Source organism: Nannospalax galili, unplaced genomic scaffold (genome assembly GCF_000622305.1).
Source record: "Nannospalax galili isolate Female #2095 unplaced genomic scaffold, S.galili_v1.0 scaffold426, whole genome shotgun sequence".
Classification (NCBI taxonomy): domain Eukaryota; kingdom Metazoa; phylum Chordata; class Mammalia; order Rodentia; family Spalacidae; genus Nannospalax; species Nannospalax galili.
In genome coordinates, this window is record NW_008354494.1 from 385,409 (window position 1) to 405,591 (window position 20,183).

At 37.8% G+C, this 20,183-nt stretch overlaps 1 protein-coding gene and 1 pseudogene across 1 annotated transcript; both read left to right on the forward strand.

Annotated features, from left to right (window-relative positions):
* Positions 1-2,001: 2,001 nt before the first annotated feature.
* LOC103748871 (olfactory receptor 2D3) lies at positions 2,002-2,922 on the forward strand. The gene has a single exon (XM_008851655.1). The coding sequence runs from the start codon at positions 2,002-2,004 to the stop codon at positions 2,920-2,922; it is 921 nt and encodes a 306-aa protein (XP_008849877.1).
* Positions 2,923-11,602: 8,680 nt separating this feature from the next.
* LOC115067450 lies at positions 11,603-12,407 on the forward strand (annotated as a pseudogene).
* The last annotated feature ends 7,776 nt before the right edge of the window (positions 12,408-20,183 follow it).

Sequence of the window (20,183 nt, forward strand, 5' to 3'; positions counted from 1 at the left end):
TGTCTTTTTGTGTTGTCGTTTGGGCATATGAATTTTTTTTGTTGGTCTGATAGAAAATTCTATTCTGCCTTTGTTTAGTTGAAGTTTGATTCTGTTTATATTGCTAATGTAACCTGACTGATTTTTGCTCAAGTAAGTATGAAAAGTTAGTTGGTGTGTGCTTCAGATTCTTTCAGGGTAGTAGACTGGTCTGTGGCAGGCAGATCAGGAAGAAGGCCAAGGGCAAAGTGAGGGTAGTTACAGCCTGAGGAGGGTCTAGAAAACTAGGCAGGGTAGGTATGAGCCATGAAGCTGGAGAATGCAGCTAGCCTGGATACAGGGGATCAGGATGAGTGGGCAGAGTCTGGATTAGGAGGCTAGTCCTGAGATCTGAGGTGGAAAGAGGGAGCAGATGTGTTTATGAGGTAGTGATTACATATTCTTTAGGTATATACTTAGAAAAAAGATTTCTGGATCATATCATAGCTCTACTTTGAAATTATTTAGAAACCACCATGCTGTTTTCCACAAAGGCTGATAATATATTTAACTATAATAATATATATATATATACATGTAATACAGCTTGACTGGGTACCGATACTGGGCATGTATTGCCTCCTACGTATTGGATCTTAAATCCAATCTGTAGAAGTTTGTTATATCCATTACAGTCATGTCACTATTACACCAGTGCACAATCAGAGTTGGCAGGTAGGCATTGTGATCCACAAGGCTGACAGGTGAGCATTTTACCAATGCCATTTTACCTCCCAGTAGCCTGCATCACCCCTTCTTATCTTCCATATTATATGAATAATAACTATTTCATTTTGAATTAAAGATGATGAAAAGTGAATGCAATTAAACTGTTAATAATAACTACCAAATGGTACCTATAACTAAAGAACCCTGTTTAAAGAGAGGTAAAGTGTATAGAAGACAGACTTCTGAATATTTGAAAGATACTACTAAGTACCATATCAAAAAAGGAAGCTATTTTTAAATACTACAAAAAATGCCTAATATACGGGGCTGGAGAGAGATGGCTCAGTGGTTAAGAACATTGGTTGCTCTTGTAGAAGACCCAGCTAACAACTGTCTGTAACTCCAGTTCCAGGGGATCCAATGGCCTCTTCTGTCCTCGAAGGCATTGCATGACATGAGTGCACTTACATACACGCAGGCAATACACTCATACACATAAAAACAAAAATAATAAATAAAATAGTTTTTAAAAATGCCTGGCATGGTCGCATATACCTTTTATCCCATCCCTCAGGAGGCAGAGGCAGGAGAATCTCAGTGAGATTAAGGCCAACCTGGTCTGCAAAATGAATTGCAGGACAGGCTGTCAAGAAATACTACAAAAAATCCTTTGACTTAGAAAAAATAATTTGGGCAAAGATCAAGATCACGAAATATTTTTTAACTTAGCTTTACATTCTTGGTACAGCGATTTTTAGAATTAATTTATAGATGCAGTGAATAAACAGACATCAATAATATTGTAGACTTTAACCAGCTCCAGTGGATGGAGCACACTGAAGGACATTTAGGGAAAAATTTTTTGACTGAATAGGCTTTAATATATATGACAGAGTACATGAAATCCAGCAGTGGGTGGCTGTCAGAGAGGTGCAGATAGAGGAAGGGATCCAAAGAGGATCAAAGTGTACTGCGGAAAATGTTCAAAAAGTTCAATAAAAATAAAGAAGTAAATAAATAAGGAAACATTTTAAGTAGAAAATGAAAACAAATATTGTACAGTTTACAACATAAAGTGTAATAGGCTTATGGTCAACTCAGTGTGCCAAACCTACAGAAAGGAAAGGCACAGTGTGAGCAGCACCACAGCCTTCTCACCAGGCACGAGGTGGACCAGATGAGGATCGGTCATATAGAATACGCAGAATGATTTTTAATATTGATTAATAAAATACCTGAATTGCTCAGATGTTTGTGAATAACTGACTTCTGTTTATTTTAGTGGTATTGTACTTTAAACAGGAATACACATTCATGGGAGCGAACCAAACCTATGTGACAGAATTCATCCTCCTGGGCCTCTCACAGGACCCACACACCCAAGTCCTGCTCTTCTTCCTTTTTCTCCTCATCTACCTGCTGACGGTACTGGGAAACTTGCTCATCATCCTGCTCATTCACATGGACCCCAGACTCCACACTCCCATGTACTTTTTCCTTAGAAACCTGTCCTTTGCTGATCTCTGTTTTTCCACAACCACAGTCCCCCAAGTGCTCGTCCACTTCCTGGTGAGGAGGAAGACCATTGCTTTTTCTGGGTGTGCAACACAGTTAGTTGTTTTACTTCTGGTTGGGTGTACAGAGTGTGCCCTTCTGGCAGTGATGTCCTATGATCGGTATGTGGCTGTCTGCAAGCCTCTGCACTACTCCACCATCATGACACACTGGGTGTGTGTCCAGTTGGCTGCTGGGTCCTGGGCCAGTGGTGCATTTGTGTCCCTGGTGGATGCCACATTCACATTGCGTCTTCCCTATCGAGGAAACAATATCATTAACCACTTTTTCTGTGAACCTCCTGCCCTCCTGAAGGTGGCCTCAGCAGACACGTACAGCACAGAAATGGCCATCTTTGCAATGGGTGTGGTAATCCTCCTGGCACCTGTCTCCCTCATCCTCATCTCTTACTGGAACATCATTTCCATTGTGATCCAAGTGCGGTCTGCAGAGGGGAGGCTCAAGGTCTTTTCCACCTGTGGTTCCCATCTCATTGTGGTTGTTCTCTTCTATGGATCAGGAATATTTGCTTACATGAGGCCAAACTCCAAGGCAATGACCGAGAAGGATAAAATGATTTCAGTGTTCTACTCAGCAGTGACCCCCATGCTGAACCCCATCATTTACAGCCTAAGAAACAAGGATGTCAAAGGGGCTTTCAGAAGGATCACTGCGAAATAATTAATGCTTTTGTAGTTCATGTTGTGATTGTGCTTAGCACTGTAGAGAGAGAGGATTTCCTTAAACATTTCTCTTTCTCAATTCCTCCATTCTAGTCTTCCTTCTATATTCCTGCACTTTTCTCTGTTTGATCCCATTAATTCTCTTCCATTGACTCTTCCTACCTTACTTTTATGGACCCTTCTACAGTTATCAGGTCAATTAAATAAAAGAGAAGGAAAAATAAAATTATTGAAGAAAGGAAGGGGAAAAAAAGATCATGGTATAAAATAATTGGAGGGAGGAAGAGTTGGAGGAGGAAGTAAGAGGGAAGCCATTGCTTTAATCTTAATTCATACAAGTGAATAAGGATATTGACACAATTATCATGTAACTACATGTCACCAAACAGGAATCAATAAATTATAAGAGAATATATGTATATATGTATAAAAGTGAAATCATTTCTTTCATTCGTGCATTTGACAGTTATATTTTGAAGGCATATTATATATTAAGGTGGATTTACAGAGCTTGGGAAATAAATGTGAAAAATTATGTTATATTTTAATATGTCCTACAGTCCTAAAGTCAACATTTCTTAAAACTGAAGGTAGAGTGAATTTAAAAAAATAAGCAATGATCAAATTTTTTCATTATATTTTATTCTCAAAATTTTTATTTTAAAATTTTATGCAAATAAGTGGTACACTGTACATCTTTCTCTCAAACTCTTCCTACCTTACTTTTATGGAGCCTCCCTCCTCCTGTTTGTCCCTTTTGTCCACCTACACAAAACCATTTCCATTTTTATTTTATATATTCATGCATGATTTTATGTTGCTATAAAATCTAGGAGAAAAAAACATACACTTGTTTTTCTATTTTTTCTATACTTGCTTAATTTGTTGACCTCCAGTTACATCCATTTTCCTGAAAAAGTTATAATTTCTTCCTTATGACTGAGAAAATCTTCATTGTGTGTATCTACCAGTTTTATCTATTCCTCTGTTGTCAGTCACTTAGACTGTTTTTATAACTTAGTTATTGTGTAAAGCACTCCAATAAATACTGATGTGAAAGTATCTTCTTGATGTGTTAACTTCTAGTACTTCAGATAAATACCCAGGATTTGATTTAGAAGTAATTTAAGAGTCTGTAATTATATGATTGAATTATCCTCTTGTAATGGTTTTGTAAAAATTAATAATTATATAAATGACAAGTTGTACAGCATCTTGATCTAAAATGCACTAAGGTAGTCGAGCATTCTTTGAATCTACAACTCATGGGGACAGCTGAGCAGTTTTTCATAGAAAGCATTTCCATCAGCCACTTCTAATATGTTTCCCCTGGCTCTTATTGCATCAAGGTCTTCATCGTCTTGAATTGTTGATAAATGCAGTATTATTTCCTGTGTTCTCCACTGTTTTTCAAATATCATCCAAGACTGAATCACAGAATTACATCAGATCTTTTAAAAATATATAAAATGTGAATGTGCATGTCTGTGTCGTGTATCCTCTAATTTGTTCCTTTCCCACATTCTTCACTTATTGTAATCATTCACTATTTCCACACTTACCCCCATATGATTCTGAACATTGTATCACACTCTGCATTAGGATTGACATTTTCTGTCTTACGGTCACTGCTGATGCTATTCCTATGATAACAAGTGTATCTTGTATGGCTTGATGTTGCTGCTGCTGCAGTAGGGTGTTGGCTCTTCCCTGGGTAATGAGCCCTCAGGGGTATGCTTCACACTATGAAGGCCCCTCAAGCAAAACTGAAGGAGATCCAAACCAACATTCTTCAACAGATCAATTCAGATATACCGACATAGGTAAAATAATGGATGAAGATCTCAGAAATTTATTAGTGAAAATGCTCAGTGACCTGAAAGAGAATACAAATATCACATAAATGAAAAACATCACATAAATGAGGTAAGGAAATCAGTCTAGCATCTGAAAAGGAAATCCATCAACAGAGAGGACAACTCCAGGCTCCTTCAGCCTGCCCTCTCTGCCCTGGCAGCCCAGCTGACCATGCCCAAGAAGGCAACATCCAGCAACGAGAAATTGTCCAGCAGTAGGCCCAGGAGGAGAAAGTACCACGGCTGTGCTTTGCCCTAGTTCCGTGGTTCCCAAGAGTGCATCCCTGATAGGCAAGAGCTTCCTGTGGGTGTCTGTGATGCCTGGGCCCTGGATGAGATGACTGCTGAGACTGCTTCCCCAGCTATCAGGAGCACTACTGCCCTGGGCCAGTTTGAAGCTGTATTAGAGGCTGCTGTCACCCTGCCACCTAGACAAGGGCAAGATGCTGCTGTATTCTAGCTAGTCAGAAATCCATACTATTTGAGGGCCGCCCTGCCCTGGTGCATATGCAGAGTCGTTGGACACTATTATCACCTCTACAGCCAGCCACTGATGGCTCTTAAGCCGGCTCTTGGTGTATGATGTGAGCACACTGATGGCTCTGCCACCAAGCAGCAGTAGCTAATAAATGGGCCAGCTAGCTGTCCATCAACAGGTGAGTGGATGAAAGTAGCATGGTACATACACACAGTGGAATTTTACTCGGCTATAAGAATAATGAAATTATGGTATGGGCTAGAAAATGGATGGAACTAAAAATCATTTTGCTAAAAAATAAGCCTGACTCAGAAAGACATATATCTGATGTTTTCTTTCTCGTGCTTAATCTAAATTTAATTGGGTGTGTGTTTTCAACATGAAAGTATAAAGTAAGCAATGAAAGGAGAGGAAGAGGTATAAAGGAATGGGATGAAGAGAATGTGATCAACTACCTATGTAATGAAAGCAGAAGGGACATTATTTAGGAGGAGAAAGAGAATCATCTAGAACGGAGGGAAGAGGGAGCATGAATAGAACCTAAGTGCCACTATATACATTCATTTATATATCACAATGAAACTCATTATTTCATGCTAACCCAAAAATTAATACTAAAAGTATCACATGGGGATTATATGTTCAAGTGGAAATTCCTGACACTATATGTTCCACATCATTCTACTTTAAAATATTTTTTTTTATTTTATAGGTATGAGTGTATTGCCTGCATGTGTGTAAGTGCTCCTGTGTCATGCAATACCCTCAGAGGTCAGAACAGAATGTTGTATCTCCTGGACTGGAGTTACAGACACTTGATAGCTGCCGTGTGAGTGCTGGGAATTGCACGTAGGTCCTCAGGAAGAACAGTCAGTGTTCTTAACTGCTGAGCCATCTCTCAAGCCTTCCATATTATTCTATAGTGAGGATATAAATAATTTCTAAAGCAATCCAGGACCCACTACAGATCATGTTATTTGAACACTAGTCTGCATTACAATGTTCAAATGTTAGTAAGATAAAAGCAGTTTGCTACCTTTCTTTCCTTTACCTTATCTTCCTTTTTATCATTGTTGCCATAACTAATTCAATCTTCAGACACTTCCTAATTACATACTAAGCAGACTCTTTGGTATTAAATTATTGGAATTTCTTATTTAAAGCTTTTGTCTTATTTTAGCTTTGTATCATTGCTATTAACTTTACACATCCTCATAAAAATTTTATCATTTTAGGGTAGAAGATGGAACAGCAGTTAAGAGAATCTGTTGTTTTTCCAGAAGACCTGGGATCTGTTTCCAGCACCCACATCAGGCAGCACCACATGGCTGTAACTCCTGTTCTAGAAAATCAGAAGCTCTCTTCTGGCTTCTGCAGCTACTGTACACCCATAGTGCACATACATACACTCAGGTACACGTACATGTTACATATATTTATGAGCGAATAAATATAAAATTCTATCATGTGTTATTCCATTAATATACTGTCATTTCATTTTCTGAAATAATTGAGTTTAGGATTGAAAGCCATGCTAGAAACCTAACTCAGATTTTCATGTTTATATTCTAAGATCTGTAAAAGTATGTGCAATATATAATATTTCTTAAAATAAAATATCCAAATGTGTTCAAGAAGAAAATTGCTGCATTTCCAGAAACACATTCTCATATTGTGAAAGTTTATTGCTTTTTCTTTTTGTGTTTTTAAATTTTTTTATTTTTATGTGTATGTGTGTGAGCTTGTGGGAGTTTCTGTCTTCAACTTGAAAGTTATTCATTTAAAATCTTGCATGAAAGGAAAATTATGATCTTATTTTTGTTGTTTTAGTAAATATATACTTTATTTCATACTTATTGTTCATTTTTCCTTATTTTTGTCAACATTTGTTTAAACCTTTGCAAAATTTTCTAGTGAATCAAGTGTATTGGTTACTGATTTTAAGTGATTTTCATAGACTATGAATAATACAGATTTATATTAAATTTGTTTACAAATATTAGTTTCAATTTGCCTAGTTTTCATATTTGTGTATACTAGTTTTAGTCACCTGTGAAATAGTGATGTAAATTACACACACATACATTCAAACATACCAATATTTTTCTCTCTTTATTTTGTCTAAGAACAGCCCATATCCTATGTTCATCCAAACAACAACAAATGACAAGATCTCATGCTTCTCATGTCACACACACACATGCACACACACACACACACACACATACACGCACACACACACACATGCCCCACAGTGTCTTCATCCATAACAGACACTTAGGATAGGATATTTCCATATCTCAGTTTCTGTGAATAGCACTGCAATAAATATTGGAAGGTAGTTGTCTTTATGAGTCTCCTACACTCAACATGAGTTTTGATCATGTCTCCTATTGGTATTGACTCAGAAAAGGGATTTCTGGGTCCCACTGTAAGTCCATTTAAAAAATTTTAGGAGCCACCATTATCACCATTATTTATATTCAATAAATGCCATAATATGTGATTACTAGCTATGATAATGTTCAACATACTACATTACATTTCATATATCTTGGATATATTGATTTATTACTGATAATATGTATGATCTATCTATAGGATAAATATTATCTGTAAATGCTATATATATTCATATATATGTATATATGCACATACTATAGAATATACAAGGCATTGTAGAGTGGTGGTAAATTTTTATGGGTTCTCAGTATGCACTACACTAATGAGATTATGAAAATACTTTTCATACTAGGTAGGATATGTATACTTAACCCTCTATCTTTCCTACACTACATTTTAAATCATATTATACATCCCCACAAAATTCAAGTGCTAAATTACCTTAAAAATTCCTCTGCAAACTTAATTTATATATATGTAAATATTTTTATTGAGGTTTTGTAATTTCATACAACAATTCTTAATCAAATTTAGACCCCCTTCCTCATCCATGCCCCCCCCCATTCCCCACAAGACTTCATGTATTCCACCATATATATTAAGTCCTATCCATTCAGGCATTTGTACTCAAATGGTCCTTCAGTGTAAATTCATCCACTGGAGTCTAGTCAGCCCATGTAGAGATCATATGTAAGGCATATTCTTCTTCACCCAACAGCAATCAAACTCCAATATGTCTCAGTCTAGTGCTGGCCTGCCACCCATTTCTCCCTTCCCCTTTGGGCTCTTGTTGAGTTGGCGTGCATCATGTGCTCAATGCTACATTACCACAAATTCACATGTGCAAGCTTCTAGTGGCCTGGATGCCTCTGCTTCCCAGTGTTCATGAACCAGACATGGCTCTTACAATCTTTCCACCCCCTCTTCCACAGTGGTCTCTGAGCCATGGTTAGATGAGGTTCCATATAGGAGTCCTATCCTATACTCTGCAGTCTCTTATTCTTTAAAACTTGGCCAGTTGTGGCCTTCAGTGTGCATCGCATTCTGTTGTGTAAGGAAGCTTTACTGGTGAGAGTTGAGAGATGCATTATTTTTTTCTATACCCCTTGTTCCACTATGGTCTGTTAGCCTTAGTTGTAGAGGTTCAACTGTAGATGTGTCACTTAGTATTGGGCATCTCTCAGACGTATGTTCTCTTTGTCTGATCATATGTGCAATTCTGAAGTAACCTCTATCTGTTGAAAAAAGAAACTTTGATGAGTGGAGTATGGTATTCTTGTCTGTAATATGAGAATCAATATTTAGCAATTTCTTAGTAAGAAATTTCATTTATCTAGAGATGTGAAAGAGAGTTTTCTCCAGGGTCTATGCCCGCTTCTGTCATGTGTACTTGGCTGAGTTTACAGTGCCACCCATGAGTTCTTTCCCACTGAGAGAGCTTTAAGTTCAATTAGACAGTTTTTGATTACCCCTGAGATGACAGTGCCACTACCGCACCAATAAACATAGTTTGTTATGCCAGTTTTCATGGTTATTAGGCATTAGTGCTGGATTGGACTATTGATTGCTTTTCTCCCTTGGCAGTTTACATATCATCATCTAGCCAAACTTCAGTTCGAAGGCTTCCAGGTCAGTTCCTGCTCTATTGCTTCAAGTCCTGTACCCTAAGTATGTCCATCCTCAGCAGTCGGGTCTTACCTACTAGTTATGGGAAATATCCAAGAAGATTAGCAATATCTTGTGTTATTTTGGGAGTCTCCTGGACTGTCTTCACCAACCACTCAAAGAGAGGCCTCTTCTTTCTGGCACTGCGCTCCTTTTCAAGTAGTTCCCAGATATACATATGCACTATTGTTCAGACACTATATGTTACATTTCTCACTTGGTTTCTAGGGTATGACATTTCCCTTTAGGTTTAGTGCAAAGTTAATTTAAACATGAAATTTTGGTGATTTTCCTTATAAGGTCACTGTTTGTGACCTGGATGTTCCTCTGATGAGCTATGGTCCCACCTCCTTCCCACACTCTGCATAAGGAGTCAAGCCCATTAAGGGGTAGGGCCACTGCCATATTGGACAAGGGAAAACACCAAGTGAGAGAAGGTGTGTGTGTGTGGGGGGGGATGAATGGTACATGCATTTCAAATATGGAAAAAGAAAAGCCTGTAAGAATCCGTGTTTTTGTAAGTTACCCACTCCCAAACAGGGCTGGGAGATCTGAGAGTGTGTGTGGGGGTGGATCTCTCAGGAGGAAAAGGAAAATTTAGTGAAACACTGTTCTACGCATAAAATCACTGTCTCCATTCATACAAATGCCATGATGTGTGATGCTCTGGAAACAGGTCTTGAAATTATCTGAAGTGGATACCTAGTTACACTTAGCTTTGTTCCATTTGTGAAGGATTTTAAATTAACTTCTAGTTTGTTATTTGCATTAGGCATTTTTCTGTTGCTGTGATAGAAACACTGACCCAAGCAATTTAAAGAAGGAAGAGTTTATTTGAGCTTATGATTCCAGGGGAATTACAGTCCATCATGCAGGGAGGCATGGTGGCTGGAGGTGGCTGGAGCAGGAGCAGCAGAAGCTAAGCTTTCACATTATCACACAGGCACAGGAAGCAAGAGACCAACTGGAGATCTGGCAAGGCTTAAGAACTCTCTAAGCCACCTCCCCACAGTGACATGCTTCTTCCAGGATAGCCACACCTTCTAAAACCTCCCCAAACAACGCCATCATCTGGGGACAAAATGTCCAAATACTTGGAGCCTATGGGGGACAATTTCATTCAAACCATCACAGTTATTGTGATACATAATAGCACAAAATGTCTATATAAGCATTTTGTATCAGAACACAAATCAAACCAACTATTATGCTGGAGAATTGGTGCTGATTTTTAAAAAATACAATAAAATTATATGCATATTGTATTTATCTCATTCTCTTAATATTTCCTACTACTTACTGGACAATATAAACTAAAAACTTGAAAATAACTAAAATTATGCTTGACTGTTATTCTTTCTCTATTGATAACTCTGCCAAGACTAGCTCTAAAACCCTAGAGACAGAAGGAATGTGAAGTTTTTATCAAGCGGTGGATGTGAGCCACAGACAAAGAGAACGAACAAGAATAACTTTTGAACAAGCAGACAGATTACAGGATGCAGAAAGAGTCAGGAAGGCTGACAGTGACTAAATGCTAATTCTGTTTCATTTTTATCTTCTGTAATATATGAATAACAATTACCATATTTTATCAATTTAAAGAGGGCTAAAAGTGAATGCAATGAAACTGTCATTTTGAAATTTTGATGTTTTTGTCATTACTGAGGGGCATGAGGAGATCACTGTTGATGACCATTGATATCATTAGTGTTAGAGACCCCATACAAAGAAAAAGTTGTGCAGAATACAAACTGATGGATATTCAAAGGATGTTAAATGTAACAGCCAAAGACACAGATTTTTACTGATAATTCAAGTAACTCTTTTATGTTGAAGAATAGTAAATTTAGGCACAGGTTCACAGAATGCTACTTTATCCTTACATTAACAGTTCAATCCAGATAGAGTGATGCTTTATGACTATTTTGTAATTATAATGGGGAAATATCGGGTTTAATAAATATTAGGGTTCAGTTAGCAGCATAAAATGTTACTAGTTCAAAGTCACCTCAATTTCCTTGCTTCCCAAACCTTCTCACAAGTTCCTAAGTGGCTCACATAAGGGTTGGTCATGTGGTGTAAACAGAATGAGTATTCTTACTCATGTTACTAATAATTTCAGGGGGGGAAAAGCAAATAGATTTCACTTTCAATTGTCAGAACAATTTTTTGAATAGTGATTAATAAAACATGCAAGTTATTTCATGTGTTGTGAAATAACTGTTTTATGGGTTTCCTTTCTGGTACTGTTCTACAAACAGGAACACCCATTCATGGACAAGGTGAACCAAACCCCTGTGACAGAAATCATCCTCCTGGGCCTCTCACAGGACCCACACACCCAGGTCCCTCTCTCCTTCCTCTTTCTCCTCATCTGCCTGCTGACGGTGCTGGGAAACCTGCTCATCATCCTGCTCATGCACACGGACCCCAGACTCCACACTCCCATGTACTTTTTCTTTAGAAACCTGTCTTTGCTGATCTGTTTTTCTACAACCACATACCCTGAAGTACTCGTCTACTTCCTAGTCAAAGGAAGACCATTTCTTTTGTTGGATGCTCAAAACAGATATTTGCTTTACTGCTTGCTGGATATACAGAGTGTGAACTTCTGGCAGTGATGTCCTAAGATTGGTATGTGGCTGTCTTCAAGGCTCACACCGCATTTTCCCTACCAAGAAAACAATATAATTAACCACGTTTTCTGTGAACCTTCTGTCCTGAAGTTGGCCTCAGCAGACACTTTCAGCACATAAATGGCCATCTTTGCAATGGGAATGTTAATCCTCCTGGCACCTGTCTTCCTCATCTTCATCTCCTACTGGAATATCATCCACTGTGATCCGGATGCAGTCTGCAGAGGGGAGGGTCAAGGTCTTCTGCACCTGTGGTTCCGATCTCATTGTCATTGGTCTCTTCTATGGCTCTGCAATATTTGTTTACATGAAGTCAAATTCCAAGAAAATGAATGAAAAGTACAAAATGATTTCAGTGTTCTTCTCAGCAGTGACCCCCTTCCTGAACCCCATCCTTTACAGCCTAAGGAGCAAGGATGTTAAAAGGCTCTCAGCAGAATAACTGCAAAAATGGATTTGTGTTTGTGGTGAGCATTTAGAAATAGAGAATGGATTTCTTGCAAATTTTCCTTGTATCACCCCATTCTTCTACTTTTTTTCTTTCTTCTTTTTTCATACATTTTTCTCCTGTTACATCAAATGTATTCTCTTTAAAGACAAGCCACTTAGTAGACATGGGAAAGAAATTAAAGGCACAAAAATGAAGTTGTATATTATTGAGGGAGGAACAGCAGAAGAAAGAATGAAACAAGAAAGGGCAGAGTGAGGAACAGGGAAAGGATTGCTTCCCTTAACCTACTTGGTAAGAAAACTAAGAGTAGACATTTAGCTACATGTTAAAACGAAGCAAGGGCAGGCCAATAAACTATTACAAAAAAGAGAATATGTCTCTGGCTGGCAATGTAGTAATTTCATTCTTGCTTTCCTTTAGCACTTATAATTTAAAGGCTCATTATGCATTCTTGAGACGTTTATCATTTGGGACATAAACATAAAAATTAATGCTATGTTTTTAACATATTCTACAATCTCTGAAATTTAAAAGACAGTACATTAAAGGAAGAACAAATTATAAAATATTATTCTTTTTGTTTTCCTTAATATTATTCTTTAATTTCATACAGGTACAGTCACCCTTGAGCATATTCTCCCCAGTACTCCCTATCCTACTTTTCCCCTTCCTCCTTGGGTGACTATAGATGTCTAAGTTTATAGCTAGGACTTCTATTCTGTTACATTGATGTATGTGTCTATTTTCATGCCAGTACCATGCTACTTTTACGACTGTGCTGCTGTAATGTAACTTGAAATCCAGCATAGTGATACCTCCAGAATAATTCATTTTACTCAGGATAAGTTTTGCTATCCAAAGTCTTTTGTGTTTCCAAATAAATCTTTAATTTTTTTTTCTATTTCTGTGAAGGACAACATTGGAGCTTTGATGGTGACTGCATTGACTCTATAGATTGATTTTGGTAGGATATCCATTTGTACAATACTAATTCTCTCAACCATGAGAATGGATGGTCTTTTCATCTTATGTTGTCTTTTTTGATTTTTCTTGTGTGTTTGAAAGTTTTCTTTGTAGAGTTCACTGACTTCTGTGGTTAGGTTTATTCCAATTGTGAGACAATTGTGAATGGGATTTTCCTTCAGTATCTTTGCTAATATGTAGAAAACTACATAATATTCATTATGATCATTTTCTATCCTGCTACTTAACTGAAAGTGTTTTTCAGTTCTAAGAGTTTCCAGGGGATTGATTAGGGTCCTTTACATATTGTGTCATCTGGAAGTAAGGATAATTTGACTTCTTCCTCTCCTTAGTGTATGCCTCTTACTACTTACCATGTCTTATTGGCCTAATACATTCAATACAATGATTAAGAATTGAGAAAGTTTTCAAACTTGTTTTATTCCTGACTTTAGAGGAAATGTTTTGAAGTTTTCCCATTTAGTTCAATGTCGCTTGGGCTTTTCATAGATAGCCCCTATCATGTTAGAATATGCTTATCCTAATTTCTTTTGTAACATTTTATTCATTATTTTTATTTTATGTGTATGAGTGTGTATTGCCTGCATGTAGCAGGGCCTAGGATCCCCTGGAACTGTAGTTTCAGACACTTGTTAGCCACCATGTGAGTGCTGGGAATCAATCCTGGGTCCTCTACAAGGACAGCCAGTGCTCTTAACTGCTGAGACATCTCTCCAGCCCCTGTTCATAATTTCTGTAGGGATTTCATCATGAAGGGACATCAGATTTTGACAAAAGCCTTTCTTTCATCTATTAAGATGAATGCATATTTTCTGTCATTGAGTTGATTTATGTCATGTATTGTATTTTATTGATTTGCATATGTTGAACCATATCTGCTTGAATAAAGCCAGCTCCATCACAATGAATGATCTTTTTTATATATTCTAATTTGGTTTGCCATTATTTTACAGATAATTTTTGCATCTGTGCTCAACAGGAGGAAGATCAGTCTGTAATATATGTCTTTATCTACTTTATCTATTTTTGACATATGTATACTATTCACTCAGTACAAAGGGTTTGACACCATTTCTTCCTTTTCCATTTCATGTACTAGTTTAAGAAGCATTTGGGTTAGTTATCTCATTACTTCTTATAGATCTGTTTAAATTGCTTATCATTTCTAAATTCAATTATTGGTTTAGGTTTGTTGTTTGTTTGTTTGAGGAAGAGTCTCCCTGTAGCCCTGAATGGCCTGGGACTCACTATGTAGACCAGGATGACCTCTATCTCACAGAGATCTACCTCTCTCTGCCACCTAAGTGCTGGGATTAAAGGTGTGTGCCACTATTCCATGTCTCATTTAATAGGGTACATGCCTAGAAATTAATCCATGATATCATTTATGCTTCACTGTATTACGCAAGTGATACTTTTGGAACTTTCTATGGCCCATAACAGGAAAATATGGGTACAGTACAAAAAGACACAGTTTCAGCTTGGTCTGAATCTTGATCAGCTGCCTACAGGTATGTAATGTGATTCCCTTCCTTCCTCCTGAAAAATTGTAGATCAAGATATGTAGGGCTGGAAAAAAGAGAGACTGCTTCTGTTCATAATAAAACAGCCTTCATTTGAGACAGACCTAAAATATTTTAAAATACCTTTCTGGGCTATACCTACTTGACTTGTGATATTAAACTTTTCATGTATTTCAGTCAAACCTTTATTTAAATCAATTCTTATAAAGGCTTACTTAAGAAACAAAATATATGTCAAGATTTATTCAAGAATGTTTGGGTTCTTTCTACACAAGTAACTAAAAGTGCCAAACTGACCTACAAGATATAGGTGTAGGAAGGGATTTTCTATATTGAACAGAAATTGCTCAGGAATTAAGGTCAGCAATCAACAAGCGGGACCTCATTAAACTAAAAAGCTTCCATACAGCAAAAGAAACAATGAATAAAGTGAAGAGAAAACCCACAGAGTAGAAAAAAAATCTTCACCAGTGACACACCTGACAGAGGTTTAATATCCAGAATATATAAAGAACTTATAAAGAATGGCGCTGAAGAGATGGTTCAGCAGTTAAGAACACTGGCTGTTCTTGCAGAAGATCCAGGTTCAAATCCCAGTACCCACATGGAAGCTAACAACTATCTGTAACTCCAGTTCCAGGGGATCTGACAGCCTCTTCTGTCCTCCAGGGGCATTGCACAACATGGGTACACTTACTTACCTGCAGGAAATATACACATACACATAAAATAAAAATAATAAATAAAATAAGAAGAGAGAAAGCAAATGACCCAATGAAAAGATGGGCTAGTCATACAAACAGAGCATTCTCAAAGGAAGAAATAAAGATGGTTAAGAAACATCTTAAAAAGTGTTCAACATCGTTTCACCTTACCCCAATCAGACTGGCTAGGATCAAGAGAACAAATGATACCAAATGCAGGTGATGATGTGGAGAAAAGGGAACACTCATTCACTGCTGGTGGGATTGCAAACTCATGCAACCCCCATGGAAAACATTGTGCAAAACCCTTGAAAAACTGAAAATGAACCTAATATATGATCCAGTTATATATAATTGGCAGATACCCAAAGGACCAATCCTACCCTAGAGACGCTTGTACAACCATGTTTGTTGCTGTTCTTTTCACAATAGCTGAGAGATGCAAGCAACCTAAATGCCTTTCAACAAATGAGTGGTTAACAAAAATGTGATACATTAACACAATGCAGTTCTATTCAGGAGTAAAGAAAGATGAAATAATGAAATTTTCAGGTAAATGGATGGGCTTGTTGACAGTTGTGTTCCTTCATTAAAGCAAGGGTAAGCAGGGTCATTGGGACCTCACTGGAGTATCCAGCCACTCTTCCCAGCCAACTGCATGTTATTTGGCTCTACTCACACATGGTATCCTGGATTTGGGCATGACTAAAGTATATAGTCTGGGGAAGGCTAAGAAGAGAAGGCTTGATCCATGCTGGGTAAAGACTTTCCAGTTTGCAAACCCTCAGATCATTCATATACCTCATCAACCCCTCAGTCAGCTCAGTAAACTCATTGGTTCCCCAGGAAAACTTTAATCAAACATACGTTTGACACTAGAACCTTAGGATGGGATAAATATTGCTTAGTATCCTCAGGAAAAGAATTCTCACAACAGATGGAAAATTTATTTGTTAATGTTATTATATCTCACAATTATTAATAAAGAAAACAAGAATGTAAAAGAGAATGTCAAATTGGAATGGAGATATTATCCAAAGTAGAAAAAAATGAGAAAGCCTAAGCAAGTGATGAAGGTCTGTGTAGGTTTGTTATATATAAAGGATGAGACAAAAATAATGTACACATAATATTAAATTTTCTAAAGTCATAATTTAGTCAACTAGTTTAAGGAACAAAATATATGTCTAGTCAAGGTTTATCTGAGAACATTTAGTTTTGTCCAAGCTTTATCTACATAGTACACGGTAATTAAAAGTACCAGATTGGTGGAACTAACCTTCTTGGATGTTTAACAGCCATACTTTGAGGTCTATACTAATCCCGTCAGAGGGACTTAAAGGACATTTTTGCTCCTTGCCCTCCAAGGTAAACTAAGTTCCAGGGGACTATGGCACTTGTCTCAAAATGTCCTCTTAACTGTGGTGAATCACCGTCCCCTTGTTCAGGGAAACCTTGGAGACCCCACCAGACAGATGTGAATCAGTGTTCAGTCAACATTTCTTTCATGCTTCCAAGTGAAGCCAGCCATGGTCTAGCAGGACCTTTGACTTATCTTCATACAGATTCACTTATCTTCATATAGGAGCCAGGGGCTCCTCCCAAGCCCAAGTGACCTCTGAGGAACAGATCCTCCAACAACCTTAAGAGGACAAATAAATTGGTTTATTTGGGCCAACTGTATGGTCTTAAACACCCAAAAGGAAAGTATAACCAAAAATTATAGTGATCAATATATTTCTTTAAGAGTTCAAGAGATTATACTTTCCAGACATGAGACTTAAGTCCATATAAAATGTTATTTAGAAAATTATTTCTCATTGATGGTTTTATTTCTAAGCAGAAAGTGCTGCTCAGATTAAGACTGCAAATCTTGGTCTGTAATACTGCAGTGCCCACCTTTAGCTAAGGGAGACAACCCACTATTTTTCTAATACCTAGAAGCCTTTGAGAGGGAACTGACACTGATTCTAGTCATTCCAACAACTACCAACGAGCCTGAAAACAAATCCTGAGTTCATCACTCTCAACTCCAGCCTTAGCAGACAAAAGAAAAATGAGGCAGTACCCAATAGAGGGATGCTTTTGGAATCTCTTGTCAAGAAACTCCAAAGGACTCTAATATGAACATTTGAAATTTGTCCTGTTCTGACTTTTTACTGGTTCCCTGTCTAGGACTTGTAATGGTAACTACTCTTGTCTTTACTTCTCCTTCACATCTCCTAGGCACTAATCAAGGACTTTCTTTTCTCCCCACAGTTGAGTTATGCAATTTGGGAGTCTTGTAGATAGACCCACTGAAAGGGTACCCCAATTGCCTCTGTTCAGCATGGAAGAAGACAGAGTGGTCTGAGTCCCAATTCCCTGTCATCAATTTGGGTAGCCTCTTCAGAGGATGGTGTGGTAAGAATAGGAAGTAGGAATTAGCTAAGGAGTTAGGGTAAAAAAAAAAACCAAAGAAAAGAAGCCAGTTTCTGGGCTAAAATTCAAAATATCCTTGGGCCTCTTCACAACATACTCTGTCCCAAAGGCCAAAAATGTCAAAAGTATTTGGGATCTCTTATCTAATCCCTAAAAGAATTTAGGGTTACCTGTTCAGAGGGGGAAATGTTAAAGTAGCAAGAAGCCCTGTAAATTTAACTGGTCCAGACTATAAAATCCCTAGTCTATCTTTGGGAGGGCCCACCTTTCCAATCTCACTGGTCAATCAGCTGGTGATAGAACCACCCCTAGGAAGCCAGGCTCACCTTAAGTTATGCTAAATAAGTGGGTGGAATACCTGATGTGTTAATGAAGTAGCAAATTTTTTCCTGGCTGGTATCACACCTTGTAATAGAGAACTCGGCAGAACTTCTGACCAGCCAGTCATATAGGTCTCTGTAAGTCTGTCTGCTTTCTTCCCTTTGGGTCCATTCTTCAATTCTTCGATGAATGAGACTAAGAACCCTCTAGGGGACCCTCTTTCCCCCCATGTCAGTATAAGCCAAAATTATGGACATATGATGTCTTACTTTTTAATTAAGAGACAAAATGACCTATAGTAACAGTATGTGAAGGTGTTTTGCAGACAATGATAGACTGGAACCAACCTTTGAAGTATCCTGGAAAAAAATTCATTTTGTACCCTTCGTATGTTCAGAATGTGGCATTATCAGAAACCCTCAAAAATAATATTAAAAAATTTTTTTAAAGTACCAGCTGGTGTGACTGACCTTCTTGGATGTATAATAACCATACTTAAAGGCCTATACTAATCAAATCAAAAGGTCTACAAGGGGCAATTTTTGTTCCTTGTCTCTGAGATCAACTAAGTCCCTGGGGACTATGGAACATCTGAAAATGCTCTATAACTGTCCCCTTGTTCAAGGAGGTCATGAACCTCAATACAGAGACTCAAACCAATGTCCAGTCTACAAAGAAGAGGGTCAACACAGGAAAGTTTCCTCCACGCTTCCAAGTGAAGCTACAGTTGAGCAGGATCTTCTGATATATCCTCACATAGATGAAACTGGTAAAAGAAAAGCCAAAGGAGCCATGCCCCCCCAAAGCCCAAGACCCCTGAGAATCAGATTCTCAACTGACCTTCACAGTAAAAAATAATAGTTTATTTTAGCCAATTATATAGTCTTAAAACCCCCCAAATGTATAAGCAAAAATTAGAGCAATCAACAAATTTCTTTAAGAGTACAAAAAATTATACTTCCCAGATAATGGACTTAAATTTATATAAAATATTATTTTAAACATTTATTTCTCACCAATAATTTTATTATTAGCAAAAATACTACTTAAATATAGGGCTTCAAATCTTGGCCTAATTCAGCCTATCTACAGCCAAGAGAAACAAGCCCATTATTGCTCTAAACTACTGTACTATGCTTAATCAACTGTCTCCAAAGATTCTTTCATTTTTTACATCCAGAATACTGCCCAAGACCAAGTCCAGGCCATGTTCTGACTCTACTCCACAAGACCCAGTACCAGCCCTTTGCCTTGGAGCACAAAAACCCCTACCCACTCTACCCATAAGAGAGCAGAAAGTAGCCCCAGCCCAAGAGAGAGCTGTGTCCCTACTCCTTTTTTATGTCTTCAGGGTATGGAATGAAGGAAATTGGCTGCTGCCCATATATAGGACTCAGACCAGCCCCTATGCCCCTTGCAGTAGCTTCCATTCTGCAGGAAGGCTGTTGCACCTCACTGTGTTAAATAAACACAGTCTCCTTTGTTAAGGTCAGTTGCGGTCACTTTCTTTCCCTTCTATTGTTCCTGTATTCTATGCTCCAAAATCTATCACCCTTGCCTATCTCAGCCTGATAAAAGTCTGTCCATTATATACTAGAGAGTCAAAAGTGAGTTGGGTGGGAAAAAAAGAATTTTGCCTTGGGCTGTTTATACAGGTCTGGGCTGTGTTCTGAGCTCTCATTATAATCTTCTGTGCTTCAGTAGCTATAGTGAAGCCTTCCTTCAAACAATCAGTGCACCCTGTTCTGTTCCATGTACCACTAGTGTGGCTTTGCCATGAGAGTAGAAAACAGTGGGCATCTTTGAAGTTAGAC